Here is a 20,354-nt window from a genome sequence, read left to right on the forward strand (position 1 = left end):
AACTGCTCAACGCCAAAGAAAGCAGCCTTTGGTAACAACTTCCAGTGATAAATATCAGGATATTTTAAAAGTTGTTTTTATAGGTTTCTCTGTCTCGATACTGATTTTAGTAGAATATTTTGATCAAATCCAAAATAGTAACACATAAAGAAGTGCTGAAAGGGAAAGGGATAAACCTGTTCCTTAATGCTGCTATTGAAATACATACTTTTGCACAGCCTAAAAGAGATTATCCCACCGAGATTTCTACAGATGGCATAGGTGGGAAAGACAGGAGACATGAACTCCCAAATACCTAAGGCCAGAAGGGAAAATAAATCATCAACAGAAAGATCAAACTAGATAGATACAAAGTGCTGTCAAAAGCATAAAGCAAATAAATAGGGGGAAAAAAAAAAAAAAAACAAACACAAAAAACAGACTAGAAAATCCCCTCAATCTCCCTAATATTCACAGGAGCATTAGGGATTACTTGTAACAATAGCAGGATATTTTTTTTAAATGGTAGGATGTTTCAAGTTGCCAGCATGCTTCTAATTACATTTAGAAGTTAGTCTATTGCATGAACTAGACAAATTAAGTCATTCAAAATAATAATAAAGTTGCTGATGCGCTAACTTTTTTAATCCTGCAATTTACATGCTTAAATACATTTGAACAATATCCTTTTAATACTCAAGTACGTTTGCACTGGCAACTTCAGTACACTGATTGATGTGACAGTTTAAAGTATTTCAAGGAGGGTATTTGGGTCTCTTGAGTTTATATTTTAAAATTGTCAAAATACATATCCTCATAAAACAGGAGAAGAAATTAAAGCCTTGGTGTATATTAAGACTGACCCAGACTGTCTTGAAACAAACAGGAAACTCACAGGTTTTTAAGGCCAGAAGGGACCGCTATGATTGTCACTCTAACTTCCTGCACAAAGGAGCCCATTTCACCCCAAAAAATCCTATAGCAAGTACTTTGACACTGAATTACAGCTAAACATCTGGCAGAGAAACATCCTTAGTGTAAGTCACCTAATTCAGGATTGAGACTTTAAAAATATGAAAAGACAGTTTTAATTTTCCTTCTGTAAACAGGTAGAGTACAAAAGCCTCACCAGTGCATCGTGGTGACACGTTTACAGCACAGCAGGATGAATTATTAAGGGACAGTACTCCTCCATACACGTTCCAATCTTTACTACACAGAATTGTATGTAATTACATGAATGACAATATGATTCATTAAAATATTTCAGTTTTGAAAATTAATTTCTACACTGTGATCTGTTAAAATGCAATCACAAAATCCCATGTATTGCTTTTTGTACAAAAATCATTCTACCAATCTGCGTGTTTTCGTCATTATTTACATAGTAAATGTTAACTCGTAACTAATACTGAAGGGTTACTCCTACAAGGGAAAGGATCCATAGTCAATCCATTGACTGTATCCCCATTTGTGTCGTGTAACATTCATTTTTTGCTTCTTCCCTCACATTTTGGTATCATCAGATCCGGGGATATATCAGATCCAGGGGCATCTGGATAAATGACCCGAAGAGGAAAGGTTCACACGCCATTTATTCTATTAGCATATTCTGAAATTTTAAATCAGTGTTACATTTGCAAGGAACCCGAAATAACCTAAGGTCTACAAGTGTTCTCAGAGTAAGAATTTGCCTTCATATATTCCCCAATTCTTGTTTGAACACTGGAAACCACATTTTCCAAAGCTGCTTCTATACTTGCTGTAATCACAAACTTTAGGAGAGAAGGGGCAAAACGTAAGACTGGTTGTCTTAAATGCTGTCATACTACAGTCATAAATATAGTACTTTTATATTATATTGAAGCATGGAAATCAAAGTTAAGTTAAAATCACATTTAAAAAAAAAAAAAAAAAACCAAACAAGTTCAAATCGCCTCCAAAACACAACTCACACAACTTTTATTTAAAATTAGCCTTGAAACTTTGATATTTATATGGCCAATGTTAATCCACCAAACACGTAAAGAATAGATAATTGACTAAACCTATGATTTTAAAATTCATTTGCGTTTGTAAGACAGGCTTCTCACAAAATTAAATGCCAAGCTTTTCTCTTGGTGTCTGTTTAAGATCTCTGATGGCTGATCTTTATAAACTAACTATTTCAGACCAAATTTGACATGACAAGTCTTAAAACATGGCATAAAAATACTTTTATAAATAATTACTGTAAGTGCACAGATTTTTCTCCCATTTCCAGCGCAAAAGAAAAACAATTTCAATGCCCCATTAAAACACTTTTAATTTGAAATTGTAAGTACTAGAAATCAACAATCTAACAAAATGAGGACACAATATGAGATATGAAGCTTCATAGCCCACCTTTCTTCTTGACTGGCATTCTTCTTCCTACTCCTGAATCTGGTTGCAAGCACTTTTTTACAGGTATTAACGATGCACTACTGGAACACTTTGCGAGGTCAGGAACTGGCTATCTATTGCAAAACACTTGTACAGTTCAGTTAGAAAATGCAGCTTCAATCTTCATTTCTAGCAATACTTGCTGTTTTCTTGTATTGGGCTTCCGATGTTTCCCAGAAATAAGAAGAAAAAAAAAAAAAAAGAAAGGAAAAAAGAAGCTTTTTGATTTTTTTAAGAGATGTTTTCAATTTCTTTAAAATATATTTGAATCTATAAAAATACAAGAGAAAATGTTCCTCAGCAATATAAAACCTTATTATAACTCTTCTTCTGGCAGCAAAGTTTGAAAATTAAAAGATTTTATGTAATACAATTAAGGCACAGTCCATCTCTAGGCAGCTGTCTTAATACTCCACCTGTACATGCTCAAAAATATATTATTGGCAGGACAAAAACTCCCAAATAATCCAAATAAGGAGGAAGACAAAAACAATCCAAAGTGACTCTTTAAACTTCTTTCACTTCTTGAATGAATTTTGCTAGCTATGTATTAGGTGACTACACAGCAGACTGAAAAGGTCCCTTTTTTCCTCACCAGACAACAGCGTTCAAATATCACCCTCTTACCCAACTGAAGTCACTGGCCAGTCACTGTCATTTTTATTATCTGCAAGCCACCCAGCCTTACGGTCTTTAATGTCCCTCTGATCCTCCCATGTATTAAAAGAGAGGATTGGAAACGAGGAAAGCAATCCCTTGACCTGGAATTATTAAAGTGACAGTGCTGCTCACTGGGCACTTTGGCAAAGCAGATTGCTTTATACGGGAGTCATTTACTTCATGCCATTTCTTCCCTTGCACAGCAGCCACCTCGTGAAAGAGGAGTAAGGAGAGTTAGGAGAAGAGCTTCAAAAAAGGTTCATTTTCAGAGATAACGGAGCATTAATGAAATAAAAAGCAAGCCATGAGATCAGTCCAGAGTTTCCCACTCAGAAGCGCAGCTGGTTGGCTTCAGTATGAGCCTCTCTCTCCCTCTTCCTGGATAAACAAAAAGAGAGAAACAGAAACGGGATAGATTTTCCTCGTCTGGCTCGTTAAGAAAACGTATGAAAAAGGTGGACAAGCTCCAAACGCTTCCCTCCCCCCGGCATGAGGAGCTGCCATGCACATGACAGAGCTTTGCTTTGCATCGGCTTCTTTAGGCGACGGCAAACTGTATTTGTGAAGGGGGAGGCTCTGTTTTGCTCTTTCGTGTTCACAATTGGGATCTGCCCGTCCCCGCTTCCCTCCAAGCGGGGACTCTCCCCTCCCTCCTGGCTTCTCCCCATCCAAAAGGGACCGTCTGTTGCTTTCCGGAGCGGGACAAGGCAGGGATGGCTGGTGGAGGACTGGGATGGGATGCGGGTTTAAGGAAGAGACGATTTTCCCCGGGTTGCCGAGGGACAGGCGAGAAGCTGAGGGGGGTGAGGGAGGGGATGGAGGTGGGACGAAGCGAGACGCAACCGGGGCGAGGTGGGGGAATGGATGGGAAGCACAAAGGAGGTGATGAAGAAGGAAGGGGGCGGCAAGGCGAGAGGGGAGCGGGCGATGCCGGAGCTGAGGGGGTGAAGCGGGAAAGGGGCGCAGGGCTGAGGGGAGGCGGCCGCAGGCGGGGCGCTGAGGCCTGGGCGAGGGGAGGGTGGGTCAGCGGGTTACCCCGAGGACTGGGCCTCCCCCCATCGAAGGCTCCTCGGGGGAGTCCCCGCGTCCCGGCCGCCGGCTGCAGGATCCCCGCTCAGCCCCGTCTCCATGGAGGAGCCGCCGCCGCCGCCGCCATCCGCCGCCCCTAGCAACGAGCACCGGGCCGGGCGCCGACCCCCCGCCCGCCCGCCTGCCCGGCTGGCAGCCAATCGGAAGCCGCCATGCTGAGCCGGCAGGGAAACGCCCAATCACAGGTGTCCTCTTGAAGCCCTGGGTCACGTGAGGAGGTAAGATGGCGGCGCCCAGAAGAAGGGGCGTGAGGTGGGAGGAGCCATGTTGTAGGTGGTGGGGCCTTCTCGGCGGGAGCGGCTCGGTGAGGGCGTTGGGGGACGAGTCGGTGGCGGCGGCGGGGACAGCTCAAGGTCACCCAGGTGGGAGCCCGGCCCCGGCGGGAAGGTTGTGAGGGTGAGTGCGGTGCCGGGGCGGCGGTTGGTAACGGTCGCTAACGGCATTCGGTGGAGTTTAAAGCCTGGGGAACGTGTGATCCGCAGCCTCACCCTGTGAGGGATTCTGCCCTGAGCGGGGCCCGGGGGGCTTGGGGACCTCCAGCTGCCTTACAGGGGACAGGGAGGGCGGTGTCATGGGTACTGACAGCTTCCTGAGGTAATGTCTGTGGTTTACCGCAGGAACAGGCCTCAAGGCTGGCACCGGCCCCGCCGATCCCGGGTGAGGCCCTCCTGCTTCTCCTGCATCTGCCCAGCTCGGAGAGCGCCATCCCACAGTCGGGCTGTGGGACACAGGCTCCACATTGTGAAAGAAACTTAAGGTAAGCATGGCTCGCAAAGTAAGCCTGGGAAACTTTCCTCTGGGGAGAAACATCTAGGAAAAGCCTTTGAATCACTAAATAAGCAGGTCTAATAGGAAGGTGTTGTGGTGGGTTGACCTCAGCTAGCTGCCAGGTGCCCACCAAGCTGCTTTCTCGTGCCCTCTCTGTCAACAGGACAAGGGGAGAAGATACCATGAAAAGCACATGGGTCTTAATAAGGTCAGGGAGAGATCACTCGCCAGTGATCTCTCCATTTGTCCGCCATTACAGACAAAACAGACTTGACTTGAGGACATTAATTAATTGCCAATTAAACAGAATACGGTAATGAGAAATAATAATAAATCTAAAAACACCTTCCCCCCACCCTGTCCTTCTTCCTGGGCTTAACTTCACTCCTCATTTCTCCACCTCCTCCTCGCAAGCAGTTCAGGGGGATGCTGCTGCTTCCTCCTCAGGGGGAGTAGATCTCCTCACACTCTTCCCTTGCTCCAGCGTGGCATCCCTCCAACAGGAGACAGTTCTCCACAAACTTCTCCAATGTGGGTCCTTCCCACAGGCTGCAGTTCTTCACAAACTGCTCCAGCATGGGTCCCCTCTGTGGGGTGCAGTCCTTCAGGAACAGATTGCTCCAGTGGGGATCTCCCGTAGGGTCACAAGTCCTGCCAGCAAACCTGCTCCAGCGTAGGCACAGGGCCACAGGTCCTGCCAGGAGCCTGCTCCAGTGCAGACTCTCCACAGGGTCACAGACTCCTTTGGGGCATCCACTTGCTCCAGCGTGGCGTCCTCCACAGGCTGCCGGTGGATCTCTGCTCTACCGTGGACCTCCGTGGGCTGCAGGGGGACAGCCTGCCTCACCATGGTCTTCACCACAGGCTGCAGGGGAATCTCTGCTCCAGCACCTGGAGCACCTTCTCCCCTCCTTCTTCATTGACCTGGGTGTCTGCAGAATTGTTGCTTTCACATATTCTTACTCCTCTTTCTTGGCTGTTGTTGTGCAGTGTTTTTCTACTTTCTTAACTATGTTATCCCAGAGGTGCTACCACCGTCACTGATGGGCTCAGTTTTGAGCAATAGTGGATCCATCTTGGAGCCAGCTGGCATTCACTCTGTCAGACATGGGGACAGCTTCTGGTGTCTTCTTACAGAAGCCACCTCTGTACCCCCCCCCGCTACCAAAACTTTACCACAAACAACTGTGTGCATTCTGACTTGATACATGTCTCTGGCTAAGAGTACCAATAAAAAGCTTCCTTAGGTGTGGAATATAAAAGCAGAGTAGGTATCTTTGTGATTTCTTTAAATCTTTACAAACTATGGATTTATTTGGGTTTTTATCCGTACCGGTTTGACAGTTAAGTCATAGAATGGTTAGAGCTGGAAAGGACCTCAAAGATCAAGTTCCAACTCCCCTGCCATGGGCAGGGACACCTCCCACTAGAGGAGGTTGCTCAAAGCCCCATCCAGCCTGGTCTTGGACGCTTCCAGGGATGGGGCATCCACAAGTTCTCTGGGCAACCTGTTCCAGTGTCTGAAGTCAATTTAAATGTGGAGTACAGCCAAAATCCATTGGCCTGTTAGTGTCTTCCTCTGTGCTGCTGGCATTAGGGATCATTGTGTTAGATCCAGCTGGAAAAAACAAGTACACATTCCATTGTTCCTCAGAGCAGTTTTTATCTGTGTGTTTCCTGATTGAAGCCGCTGTATGGCCCCGGGGCTAGAGGTTATGGGGCAGGAGCATCTGGAGGGTGAGGCCATCAGTTTTCATCAGAGCAAGGACTTAAGTTGGCTTGGAGCAATTGTCAGACCACCACTGGAACATCACTAAAGCAAGCAGTTCAGTACGGTTTGTGTAGTCATAAATATCATAGACTTCTGTAGCTGGATTGTGCCCTCTGAAAATCTGCAATGAAAAATCACGGAATCATGGAATTGTCAGAATTGGAAGGGATCTCTAGAGATCATCTAGTCCAACTCCCCTGCTGAAGCAGGATTGCCTAGAGCACATTACTCAGGACTGCATCCAGACGGGTCTTGGAGATCTCCAGAGAAGGGGACTCCACAACTTCCCTGGGCAGCCTGTTCCAGGGCTCTGTCACCCTCACCGGAAAGAAGTTTTTCCTCATATTTAAATGGAACTTCCTATGTTCCAGCTTGTGCCCGTTGCCCCTCGTCCTGTCACTGGGAACCACTGAAAAGAGTCCGGCTCCATCATCCTTCAGCCCACCCTTTAGGTACTTGTAAACATAGATAAGGTCTCCCCTCAGCCTTCTCTTCTCCAGGCTAAAGAGTCCCAGCTCTCTCAGCCTTTCCTCATAAGGGAGATGCTCCAATCCCTTAATCATCTTAGTTGCCCTGTGCTGGACTCTCTCCAGTAGTTTCCTGTCTCTCTTGAACTGGGGAGCCCAGAACTGGATACAGTATTCCAGTTGTGGCCTCACCAGTGCAGAGTAGAGGGGGAGAATGACCTCCCTCGACCTACTGGCCACAATCCCCTACGCAGCCCAGGATAGGGGACAAGGCGACAAGGGCACATTGCTGGCTCATGGATAGTTTACTATCCCCAGATCCTTCTCCTCAGTAGTGCTTTCCAGCAGGTCTACCCCTAACCTATATTGGTGCCTGGGGTTCTTCTCCCCAGGTGCAGGACCCTACACTTGCCCATGTTGAACCTCATTAGGTTCTTCTCTGCCCAGCTCTCCAGCCTGTCCAGGTCATGCTGGATGGCAGCACAGCCCTCTGGAGTGTCAGCCACCCCTCCCAGTTTGGTATCATCAACAAACTTGCTGAGGATACACTCTGTCCCCTCATCCAGGTCATTGATGAATATGTTGAACAAGACTGGACTGAGTATTGACCCCTGGGGGACACTGCTGGTTACAGGCCTCCAACTCGACCCTGCTCCATTAATCACAACCCTCTGAGTTCTGTCACACAGCCAGCTCTCAGTCCACCTCACTGCCCCCTCATCTAGCCCACACTTCCTTAATTTTCTAATGAGGATGTTATGGGAGACAGTGTCAAAAGCCTTGCTGAAATCAAGGTAGATGACATCTCCTGCTCTCCCCTCATCCAGACATCCAGTTATACCATCATAGAAGGCTATCAGATTGGTCAAGTATGATTTACCCTTGGTAAATCCATGTTGACCACTCCCAAGAACTTCCTGTTCTTCAACGTGTTTGGAGATGACACCCAGAACGAGTCGCTCCATTACTTTCCCAGGGACAGAGGTGAGACCAATTGGCCTGTAGTTCCCTGGGTCCTCCTTCTTGCCCTTTTTGAAGATTGTAGCGATATTTGCCTTCCTCCAGTCCTCAGGCACCTCTCCTGTTCTCCATGACCTTTCAAAGATGATGGAGAGTGGCCCAGCAATAACATCTGCCGGTTCTCTCAGCACTCGCGGGTGCATCCCATAAGGGCCCATGGACTTACGGATGTCCAGTTTGGCCAAGTGGTCTCTAACCCAGTCGTCCTCTACTGAGGGAAAATCGTCCTCTCTCCAGACCTTCCCCCTTGCCTCCAGGGTCTGGGATTCATGAGGGACAGCTTTAGCAGTGAAGACTGAAGTTCTGAAAATAGGAACTGCATTTGCGATTGCATAGTGCCCAAAAAGTCTAAAAGTTTATTTGATACATACTGGGGCTGTGTAACTTTGATGACATTTGTTTGTTTGTTCCTTATGATGCAGGACTTCAAGATGACAGGAAGAGAGTTTCTTGAACTAGATTCTGTGCAGCACAGACTATATTTGGAAAGATTTAAGCGGATGGAAGTCATACAAAAGATATTCAGTGAGCTTCCTAAAGCAGATCAGTAAGTGCTGGTAAAATAAATGAAGATAAGTGCATCAAATATTTCAAGTCTTTTGGAGGCTTTTCTTTTCCCTTACTCTCGTGTTGTAAATCTTCCTTGCAGTTGCAAAAATTATTCAATTGTGAAAATGCTTATTACTGTCTAGAAGAGAAGACTTGTTTTGTGTTTTTTAAAATGTGGTTAGTTCGCTGTTCTCTCTGGTGCTGCTCAGCTGGTTCCTGGCACGGGCTCCCTGATGCTTAAGGTTCTGGGATGGCTGATTAGCCCTGCCTGGCTCTGAGCGTTCGTGCAGTCCTGTGCTAGAGAATAATAAATCTTCTAGGAAACTGAAATGTTGGCGATAAGGCAGATTGGTGGAAACAAGGCAGATGCCTGTGGTTCTGCAGGAGTCATCTTGTGTCCAGCAGGGCTGGCCTGGCCTGGGGCCAGAACTGAGTGAGCACCAACCTGCTGGTTTCTGCATTTCAGGAAGGTGAGACTTGAGGTATCCAGGTGGTGGTGGACAAGTCAGCTGGAGTCCTGCAGGCTCATCAGCAGGGTTCTGTGCAGCACAAAAAAACAGCTAAATGCCTTCTGAGCCTCACAAACAACTTTTTTGTGTTTTGTGATGCTGCATTTAACCGCAAAACCTTACTGAAGCTGAACTGGTTCTGTAAGGATATGTTTGCGTGTGTGTATTATCTTGGATGAATCCTGTATAAATAAGAGTAACCGGAAACTTCTTTTATTTTTTATTTTTATTTTTGTAATGAGACTTAATCGCTGGCTTAAAAAACTGCCAGTAGTAACACGGGGCCTCCCCACACAGGTGAGAAAGAACAACTTCAAGGCTTTATCCCTCCCATTGCAGTCAGTGGTGCAGTTTTGTGTAGGATCTGCTGTGCTCACATTCAACTTAGGACATTTCCCCTTCTCCAGAAGAGCTGGGGAGCAAAGGGGGAGGCAGATTCCTCAGTGGTGAGGTGGTAACATCTTGATACAAACTGTGGTATCTGGGGACTGCTGGATCTTGGAAAGAAATAGCTGCCGGGGTGTGAGCCTTTATTGGAAACGCTCCTGGCAGGACTGTCCGAAGTTTGTATATCCAGGAGAGAGGTCACCAATGGCTGGAAGGGAAGAGGAAGCATCCTACAGTCAGATTGAGAGAGTTCCGGCTCACCAAAGTTCTTGTTTTTAACACTAGGGAGCTAGTATAAAAACAAAACAAACAAACCCCAAACAACCCTCCCTTCCAAACCCAACAAATCTTCCCCCTGCAAGAAAAAACCCAACAAAAATCAAAACCCAGCCCATCCATTCTCCCTTTCCTTCCTTTTATGTGGTGCAGCAGTTCCGTACAGCAGTGAGTAGATTCTGCTGGTCCTAGATACATTAACGGGCTTGGTTTGGATTCTCAAATACACTGTTAACTTTTAATTTCGATCCTCTACCCGTACGTATATGCACACAGGCATTTCACCACCTGTGGTTTTAAACATACCGACAGAATGACATGGCTGTTTTGCAGGGTCTGTGCTCTGGGGACGTTCTGTGAATGGCATCCAGGATCGGGAGAATGGTGATTTGAAAAGCAAATGGGCCCCTTTCTTTTTAAACCCTCCCCAAAAGAAACATGGCTCCTAAATAAGGGCAAGAGAGAATTATAATTGAATTGTTAGTAGCTTGTTTTCATGTTGGAAAATCTGATATGTACCAAGAATGAAAGTATTTTCCTATTCAAAATGAGAAGTAGTTGGTGTCATTGATGTCAGATGTTTCTAATGGTTTAGGTTTTGCAGAATTGGCACCTACATCTCTGGAGCCTTTTATGTATGGTTTGTCAGTGCTTAATGTTACTCTAAGCATTAAAATGTGGAAGAGTTCTAAATAGGCGGATTTTAAAAAAAATCATGAATTTTAATTGCTAAATGGTTTAGAGATTGTCACATTTGATAATTTAGCAAATAAATATGCCATTTGGCCTAGCATAAATTTTGTGACCAGTTAAGCATTTTATTTTCTTTGGGGCTTTAGCAGTAAATCCAACTTATGGCGCATTTTAAAAATACACTTTTAACATAATAACATTGGCACAGCCTCAGAATCGGAGTGCCTCCCAGTTAATTGCTTTGCCTGGCAATAGTTGTCACTTCAGGAATTTTAGATTTGTGGAAACCTAAAGCAAAGAGTTGTCATCTCCACTCATCAACTGTCTGTGCCAGGTATAATGTTAAAGATAAGGCAGAACTTCCTTCTGGGAGTCAAAGGAAATAAATCACAAACTGCTCCTCAGGCTTGTGAAATTGGCACGCTTTCCCCTCCCCTCTCTTGCCTTCCCTGCCGAGATGGAGTGTACTGGAGTGGAAGCTGTTTGTCAAGATATTAAATGCTGGCTATCTCCGACCAGACTTTCTTCTGTTCTGCCTTCACGGTGTTACAGATTGCAACAGGAGCAGCTGCTCTAAACCCTATGTTAAAAACATGGTACTTAACAGAATCCACTGTTATCAAGGAAAAAATAGAAGCTCCAGTTCTGTAAACCGGTATGTCAACTTTAGCGTAACCTCCTAGCAAGGTAGGACCTTTAATTCATAGATTCATAGATTGGTCCAGGCCGGAAGGGACCTCCAAAGGTCATCTAGTCTGACCTCCCCGCAGTCAGCAGGGACACCCCCAACTAGACCAGGTTGCCCAGGGCCTCGTCGAGCTTCACCTTGAATAGCTCAAGGGAAGGGGCCTCAACCACCTCCCTGGGCAACCTGTTCCAGTGTTCCACCACCCTCATGGTAAAGAATTTTTTCCTAATATCCAATCTAAATCTCCCCTTCTCCAGCTTAAAACCATTGCCCCTCGTCCTGTCACTGCAGGCCTTTGTAAACAGACCCTCCCCAGCCTTCCTGTAGGCCCCCCTCAGGTACTGGAAGGCCGCTATGAGGTCTCCCCGGAGCCTCCTTTTCTCCAGGCTGAACAACCCCAGCTCCCTCAGCCTGTCCTCATAGCAGAGGTGCTCCAACCCCCTGATCATTTTGGTGGCCCTCCTCTGGACCCGCTCCATCAGGTCCACGTCCTTTCTATATTGAGGGCTCCAGACCTGCACACAGTACTCCAGGTGAGGTCTCACCAGAGCAAAGTGGCAGAATCACCTCTCTGGATCTGCTGGCAACACTTCTTTTGATGCAGCCCAGGATGTGATTGGCCTTCTGGGCTGCGAGAGCACACTGCCTGCTCATGTCCAGCTTCTCGTCCATCAGCACCCCCAAGTCCCTTTCCTCAGGGCTGCTTTCTAATACCTCATCCCCCAGTCTGTATTTATACTGAGGATTGTTTCTTCCCAGGTGCAGAATCCTGCACTTGCTTTTGTTGAACCTCATGAGGTTCATCTGGGCCCACCTCTCCAGCCTGTCCAGGTCCCTCTGAATGACATCCCATCCCTCTGGTGTATCGACAGCACCACACAGCTTGGTGTCATCTGCAAACTTCCTGATGGTGCTCTCAATCCCTCTATGTCATGTTAAACAGTACCGGTCCCAGCACGGCCCCTTGAGGGACACCACTTGTCGCTGTTCTCCATCTGGACTTCAAGCCATTGAGTACCACCCTCTGGGTGCGACCATCCAGCCAGTTCCTTATCCACTGAACAGTCTTGTAGGCTCTTAGTATATGGAAGGGGATTTATGTTAAGGTCATCTAATTACAAGGCAAAGTTAGTAAGAGCTGCACCAAGCCTGCAAAGTGAAACAATTGCCTGCAAATTGGTAATTTGTGATTAAGAGAGCAAATTTCGCGTTTCCATTAGCCATAATAATAAAAAAAAAAATGTTGAAAAGTCTTCTCGGCCTTTTTATTGCTTCATTCTTGAGGTGTGTGTAAACACAGGCATATAGTGAAGGACGCTGTACTGGTTGTTTTTGAAAATACATACTCTCCATTTTGCACCGGCGAGAGACTTGCCTCTCTCACCTCTTACTGTAGGATACTCAGAATTGTAGCACTGAGTAAACCAAGCTTTTTTTTTACAGTTCTGAATATCTGAAGCGACTTTCCTTCTTTCACAGGAACCTTTGTAATCATGGATCATACTTCCTTGCAGCAAATTCAAGCATATGCGGCTTAGCAGCAAATAACTTCTTCAGGAACATCCTACATGTCAGAAAGGCTTCCTTGATCACTGCTTTGCCAATGGCTGTGATTCCGTTTCTTTCAACAGCAGCAGTTTATGAAGTTTTTGTGCGTGAGCCTTTATTCTCAGGTAAAAAAACCTCATTATTCCTTGTTTTCAAAAGTGCTTTTCTTGCTGTACACGCTGTAACACTAGAGGAGCTTTTCCTCTGCAGAACAGTGGTCTTGAAAAAACTCAGTTTGTAAAGCAGGGTTTGAAAAACAGGTCACTTAATGCCTTGGGTGGCAGTGAGCTCTTGAAGTTGAGTGGGAAAGGAGATACATAAAATCACAGAACGGTTTGAGTTGGAAGGGACCTTAAAGATCATCGAGTTCCAACCCCCCTGCCATGGGCAGGGACACCTCCCACTAGACCAGGTTGCTCAAAGCCCCATCCAGCCTGGTCTTGAACACCTCCAGAGATGGGGCATCCACAACTTCTCTAGGCAACCTGTTCCAGTGCCTCACCACCCTCACTGGGAAGAATTTCTTCCTAATATCTCATCTAAAACTACCGTCTTTCAGTTTAAAACCATTCTGCCTCATTCTATCACTCCATTCCCTGATAAAGAGTTCCTCCCCATCTCTCCTGTAGCCCCTTCAGGTACTGGAAGGCCATTATAAGGTCTCCCTGGAGCCTTCTCTTCTTCAGGCTGAACAACCCCAACTCTCTCAGCCTGTCCTCACAGCAGAGGTGCTCCAGCCCTCTGATCGTTTTTGTGGCCCTCCACTGGACCCGTTCCAACAGGTCCATGTCCTCCCTGTATTTATATATGTTTATAAAAAACTTTGTTACGCATCACTGATTTTTAGCATATTTCACTCGAAGTCATGTAAAAGTGACTGCAACAAAGCAGAAGTTTCCCCCGTTATGTATGATTTCATTAGAAGGTCAACTTTAGAGCGATAAATTCTTCATGGGCCAGAATGGGAGTGATTCTTTTTGCAAAAGGAAGTGTCCTCCTTTCAAAACTTCTAACATACCTGCACACTCGGCTGTTGCTGCCGAGCGCCTGTTTCCATGCACGCTGCCTGTCAATGGATGCGCTGGAGCGATGTGAGCGTGAACAGTGAGACGTTTTGTTTGTCGCGCAGGTGAGCTGAACTGTGAGGTCTGTGCCGTGGTCAGAGGAGGATTGGTAGGAGCTGTTCTGGGTGGCTTGTATCCAGTTTTCCTGGCTCTCCCTGTGAACGCAAGCCTGGCGGCAAGGTACGTCTTATTAACCTGCAACGAGTCAAATGTATTTGTTGGTCAGGTCTTCAGTTTTCATTTTAAATTCTGTGTATTTTTAGTCTATGCACACCTATCTTGTAGGCTTTTCGTACATGGGAGGGGATTTACATTAAGGTCACTAATTCCAAGACAAAGTTAGTAATAGCTGCACCAAGCCTGCAAAGTAAAACAAGATCTGCAAATTGGTAACTGTAAAGCGCTTGTCTTGAGCTGGAACCTTCTAAGCTGCCCACGATGTGCCTGGGTATGTGAAATTGTGGCTGCTGAGACGTCAGGATGGTTTATAGCATTTATTCAGAGAGCTCAGTACCACCAGTTGAATTTAACTTAGGAGAGGAAGGAGAGAATGAATAGCTACCTAAATATTTTTAATGACTTTAATGTTAAATCTTGGCACTTAAATGGGATGGAAAAAAAAGTAAGTTTCTACCACTGTTTGTGTTGTTTAGGTATTCCTCGTCTCCCCTGCCAGGGAAAGAAAATCTATTACGCTTCTGGCTCACAACTGCTCAGCCTGTCTTTAGAAAGATGAGTTTGGGTGTACTTATACAGCTTCTGACTGGATTATATCTTGCCACTAAACATCACGGAATATATGTCAAAGTCCTGCAGCGGATGAACACTAGGGGGGATCCTGAAGAGCTACAAGACTGAAGTTAAGCAACTTTTCAATTGCCTTGGATAAATAACCAGAATAAACAAAGAAAGAAGTTGTTCCCTGCTGTATTTTTTAATAGAAAAACAAAGTTAAGGCTCTGCGCTGGCATTCTTCTCAGTTCTGAACTTAAATGCAAGTTAAATTTTTCATTATGTCCAGCTTAGGGAATACGCCTGAGTAACAGCTTTGTAAGGACAGGCATTTTTCTTTGGAAATGGGGGGAAAAACCCCCTATTGCCTGCTTAGTGTTTGGCTCTAAAGTGATGCTACATCATTTAGCAGCTGTATAAATGAGTATTATTGAAAAAGGGTTTTTTTATTCATGACGCAAACCACAGTAACTTAAAAAAAAGGGGGGAGAGGAGGGTCGGTGCAAGGTTTTTCTAGAGATTCCTTAAAATCTGAGTATTTTTCTGCCTGAACTTTCCTCCATTCTGCTGTAGCACAGACCTTGTCACAAGGTTACCCCCTCTCGGCTGTTTCAAGGGTCCCGCTATACGCTGTAGAGCAATCGGGAGTGACGCTCGTGTCGGACTTCCCAGCATATAAAAAAAAAAAAAGCCTAGTCAGAATAAATTTTGTCCTTGTAACCAGTTTGCCTTGAAATTAGCCTTTTCGTGAAGTGAGGAACTGTGGCGGGAAGCCTCGAATGGCCGGTGCCGTTGCTGTGATATCTCAGCTACCTCTAGTTTTAAGATTAGTGGTCCAGAATAATTAATGTATGAGTCAGGCTTGTCTCCACCTCGGCGACTGTACGTTCTAGAGCAATAGAAATTGCTCATTTTCCTACTGCACGAGGTACCTTTAGCGTATTCTGCAGTTTGAGAACTAAAGCAGGACTTTTTCTACAGAAGCAATCATCTCAATGTGACGTATGGTGTAAATTGTAAAGCCCGTACGATCACTGGTCACAGCCGTCACGTACACTTCGGTAAAATCCTGCTATCTCTGGATACTTACAGTAAGCGTACTGGGAACGCTTATTAATGAGAATTAAGAATTCAGCATTCAGACCTCTAATTGAATTGGTTCAAAATTTATGCTTTAACACTGCTGAAAATTGTATTAAGAGGTTCATCATGTTTATTTTTTTCCTAACAAATTTGTCCTTACAGCAGGAAAATCATGCACTCTATTTCTGTATAACCCAAAGTAGTGGCCTGATTTGTCCAGGGAAGGCCGAAGAATCTTTAAGATTGAAAATTAATGGCTTGGTGATTATTGCAAGTGTTTAACAAGATATAGTTAAGATGTTGTAAACAGATCCCAGTGCTTTTTAAAAAGTGTGAAATTCAAAAACCACCTTCCATTCCATGACCTATTTTCATTTTGGTATCAAGTGATAATTGTTCTGGGAGCAATCAAAATGCACGCTCTGACATTTAACGATCTGACGTAGACAAACCTCCTTTTTTTTAGATATTATTTTCTTAGGGTGAAAGGTGACGATTGTATGTAACAGGGAAAAAAAAGTCACATTCCTCAGTGTTTTAAAACTTAATGAAAAGCCAAATACTTGTTTCCAGCATAACTGATGGATGCATAAATTGCAAATCTGTATTTTAAGTGTTTGGCGTCAGTCGTGTCCCAGGTGGGCTGTACGCTCCTTGGGCCGGAAGGGTGGTGTGGTTATAAAAAAGGAAGCTTTTCAGTTGTACACTGGGTACTTCTCCTTAAACAACTAAGGGGGGAAAAAAGTTCTTAAAAGGAAGTTAAAGACTAAAGCTGCTTCAGAATTCAGCAGGACACCAGGATGCTGTCGGTAAGTTCTAGTGTGAAGGAGCGTCCTCTGGGAACGCTCCTTCCCGTCTCCGTTGGGCACGGGGGGTACAACGTACCCCCTACACCTCTCAGGAAGTCAAAGGATGAGCTTTTACCAGTTCTTGGCCTCCCACCAACCATAACAAACTCCTCGCAAGCTCTGCCTCCCTGGTTGAAGACCCGAGTCAGCGCACAGTTTAGTTGTATCCTTTCTTGTAGAAACAAGCCGGTCGCAGCCCGTCTACCCCAGCAACAGCTTTTCTGGCCTTCCTAGAAGAATGCGTGTGTCCGATATACACCCTACAGGGAGGGACTTTTGACTACCCCAAGTCTGAACTACTGCCAAAAGAACACAGAGAGGCTGGCTGTAGGTAAGAATCAACAGAAATACAAAAAAAAAAAAACCACTAATTTTATCTTCTATACGTACTATTTTTTGATGGTGATACTCACCAAGTTTCCACACCCTCATCTCCCCAGTACCTGCCCTAGTCCAGCTCCTCACATCCTCCTGCTAACGAGCAAAGGCAGAATTATTTCTCCTAATCTCCATATCTCACTTAATTTGCGTGAAAGACTGTAGAATCGGCTACAGTCAATGTGCAATTTTACACAGGGTGTTCTTCAAACACAGAGCCCATTTGGACAACCCCCACGACTAATATATCCTTCAGACACTTACAGCCTAACAAACAGCAAACACAACCCCGTGGAGGGTGTTGTTCCTTCTAGCAGAAAACCTCTTGAACTACAAGTTCTAGTAAACCTAAGTATTTTTTAAACATCGGTAAATTTACAAAAGGCCTGTTTTTCACAGGAAAAAACAATTACAGGTTTGATAAGTAGCCGGAGAAATCTGATAATCTGGAAGTACGAAGAGATGCCAGGTTTTGGAACGTGGTTCCCTGCATTTACGTTACTATCATCTCTCCAGGCAGCCAGAGATTGCAGAAACACTGATTTTTTTTCCTCTCGGATGCTGCCAAGCTCTTCAGAAGAAAGAGGGAGAAGTTAATTTAAATGCCACTAAGAGTCACAGCACCCGAATCAAACTGTAAAGGACTAACAGAGAACCGAGCGTGAAATTGTTTCTTATTTAAGTCTGAAATAGTCTTCAAGTGGCTGGGGGGTGGAGAAATATTAGAAAAATGAAGGCAGCGTCACCACAAAGTTTAACACTGACAGCACCGGGTATGTACAGTTTAACAATCACAAATTTCAGCGCTGAACAGGGTATTTTCTACAACTGGAGGCCAAAACAGCAGAGGACACGAGTATGCTTTTAAATTTTTAAGCGGTATTTTTTATGAAATGTTGTTTTTTATCAAGCTGCAGACTACTTTCACTAGAAAGCCAGCACACTATTTAACTGCTCTCTACAGATAAAAGCATTTAAGATTAACAGAAATCAGAGAGTACAGCGCGTGGATCGCTCTGGAGCGTTAAGTGTCCTGTCCTTTCAGCACCCTCAAACCTTTTGTCACGCTCACTCCGGTGTTTAGAAATAACAATTTGATGAAAGATTATGGTTTAACAGCACGTTATTAACAAGTCATCGAAACTTCCGAACCTAAAAATGGGACAGAAAGGAGGAAGATGCCAATAGACCACAGAAGCGTTTATGTAAGTATTCTGCTCCTCCATGGTTTATTCATCAAACACATCCACATTAATAAAATATTAAGAAAGAAAAACAACTGTAAAATACAGGGAGGGGTGATTCTCAGAAGTACAACCCTATCTTCGGTTCAAGGAATAACGCCTTCGTGTTGTCCTCACCACAAACTTAACTTGAAAGACAGACAAGTGAGAACCTTTCTCCTGCATACCCTGATCCATTTCATCTTGTTTTCCAACAGATGACCCACACCGAGAGCAACAACAGCATTCTCCCCCATCTTCCCATTTTGTGTCATGAACCACCCAATTAAAGCAAGAAGAAAAAGATGAAAAAACATTTGAGCCCGTAAACTGAAAGATCAACAGGTCTGATTTTATTATGGTAATTGTATTCTTATCTGGATGGCACATAATTACAAAGAAACATTTACAATATATTTTCAAGTATTAAGTTATGTCATTTCAAGGCTTCCACTTCAAAAAAGCTACATTAAGAATACACCATACAGATAGTACAGTCCGTTAGAATTTCAAATAACTTCCTCCCCTCTATTTGGTTTAAATATGATTCAGTAGGCACTAGAAATGCCTGCAGCCACTTACTCTCTTGGGACTTGACCTCGTTCTTGTACCGGTATACATCATTTTGCATGTCAGCTACTCTCAGACACAGCTCACAGGTAATTTCATGACTAGAGCGATGTGCAGGTTCACAACAGAGACCAGAACTACGTCCCTGACCTCTACCATTTAGCGGTGATGCAAAAAGAAAGAATGCATATTTAAGTTAACTTAAAAACACCCCACTTCTACACTGAAGTAAAAATGCCATTGTAACATCCCATACTTGCTACATTAGTGTTTCTCTTTTCATCAAGCACGTTAAAACTTCAAAACGAAGCACGTTCGTGAAGTCTGAGCTAGGCAGATGGAGCCTAGGTCGAGCCTAACTCAATTATTTCTGTTTTGCATATCAGTCAGTCCAGGCCCGGACGGTGAACTCTGCGTCCTGTGGCCCCGGTGCAAGCCAGCAGCTACAGCGGGGTTACACCGTTTAAAGACTGAAACTCTGACCAGTCCTGTTGATGGCACCACAGAGGTGTAAGGTAACGGATCCCACTAAGTCTCTTTTGTGCTGGCAGTATACCCTGAACAGATGGAATTCTGCAGACAGCGGAGTTAAAACCTGTTTGATAGGACATTGTCTTTTAAAAAAAAACATCTCGGATGACAGTAAAATGATCCCAGCATTCAACCTTTTGGTTTTATGGTTGGGTTTTTTTTTGATTTTTAACCAAAGACAGCAAAAGCCCTGTTACCTCTTTATTCTCATTTCTTATACTACCTTTTAAAATAAAGCAGGAAATGTGGCCAGCAGCTGGTCCCGTCTCTTCTGCCCCAACACAGCTGAATCCACTTTAGCATAAAGAAAAACAAGGATGCTAAATACACATATACTTTATCACACAGTGATGTTTCACAAAGAAGAAACAAAACTCCTTTTATACTGATCAACACTTGACAGGGTCTAGCACGGATAAAGCAAATTGCTGGCAGAAAATGCTTTCACCTTCTACTTAGCCTTAAACACAAAATTTAAGGCTTTAAGCAACAAGACTTCAGAAACACTAAAGAGAAACTTTTATTTTTTTAAAGAAGTTAATCAATGAAACCGTTCTAGGAAAATCTATTCTTTGTGAAACCTCACTTTACATATTATCATTTTCACAATCCTTCTTCCCCCAACTGACATACATATAAGCAACCTAAACATTGTAATACAACTGAAAAAAACAACCCACTCGTCTTTTGTGATAGGGAGAAACACTGACTAGTACAAGAAAACACACGCTACTGTTTGTCAAACTATTTTTTCTCCTATCTCAGTTAATTATGGAGCACTTTTCAAATCATTAGCCTCAAGGTACATATTTGCCCATCTCCAAACTGTGCTTAATTATTATATAAAGTTATAGATTTCTGGATACTGTAAGAGGCTAATTAAGAACTCTACAGTAAAATTAGGCACATGCATACACATGCAATACCTTTAAAATTTAAAGCTACTTTGAAGTAACACAGGAATTTCAGTGTGCGCAGGCACAGAGATTACTTATGGGAAGCTAAAGTAACGAGTTACTTCGATGCACTGCATTCTTCAAACCACAATTCTCGTTAGAGATCCATGCAAAAAGTGACTCCTCTGCATTAGGATTCCA

General features: G+C 44.3%; 1 protein-coding gene across 4 annotated transcripts; it reads left to right on the top strand.

The window, feature by feature from the left end:
• Positions 1-4,355: 4,355 nt before the first annotated feature.
• Positions 4,356-15,346, top strand: LOC141462987 (transmembrane protein 126A-like). 4 transcript variants are annotated; one of them, XM_074145222.1, is made up of 6 exons: positions 4,356-4,370; positions 4,770-4,909; positions 8,601-8,725; positions 12,760-12,953; positions 13,958-14,072; positions 14,546-14,813. In XM_074145222.1, the coding sequence occupies exons 3-6, from the start codon at positions 8,610-8,612 to the stop codon at positions 14,748-14,750; spliced, it is 630 nt and encodes a 209-aa protein (XP_074001323.1). In that variant the 5' UTR covers positions 4,356-4,370; positions 4,770-4,909; positions 8,601-8,609; the 3' UTR covers positions 14,751-14,813. The 4 variants fall into 4 exon arrangements, with proteins under 4 accessions (XP_074001323.1, XP_074001299.1, XP_074001307.1 ...); XM_074145198.1 differs by lacking the exons at positions 4,356-4,370; positions 8,601-8,725 and adding exons at positions 4,376-4,505; positions 4,711-4,718 and having other exon boundaries at positions 14,546-14,810; XM_074145206.1 differs by lacking the exon at positions 4,356-4,370 and adding an exon at positions 4,384-4,548 and having other exon boundaries at positions 14,546-15,346.
• The last annotated feature ends 5,008 nt before the right edge of the window (positions 15,347-20,354 follow it).

This window comes from Numenius arquata, chromosome 1 (assembly GCF_964106895.1).
Source record: "Numenius arquata chromosome 1, bNumArq3.hap1.1, whole genome shotgun sequence".
NCBI classification, from domain to species: domain Eukaryota; kingdom Metazoa; phylum Chordata; class Aves; order Charadriiformes; family Scolopacidae; genus Numenius; species Numenius arquata.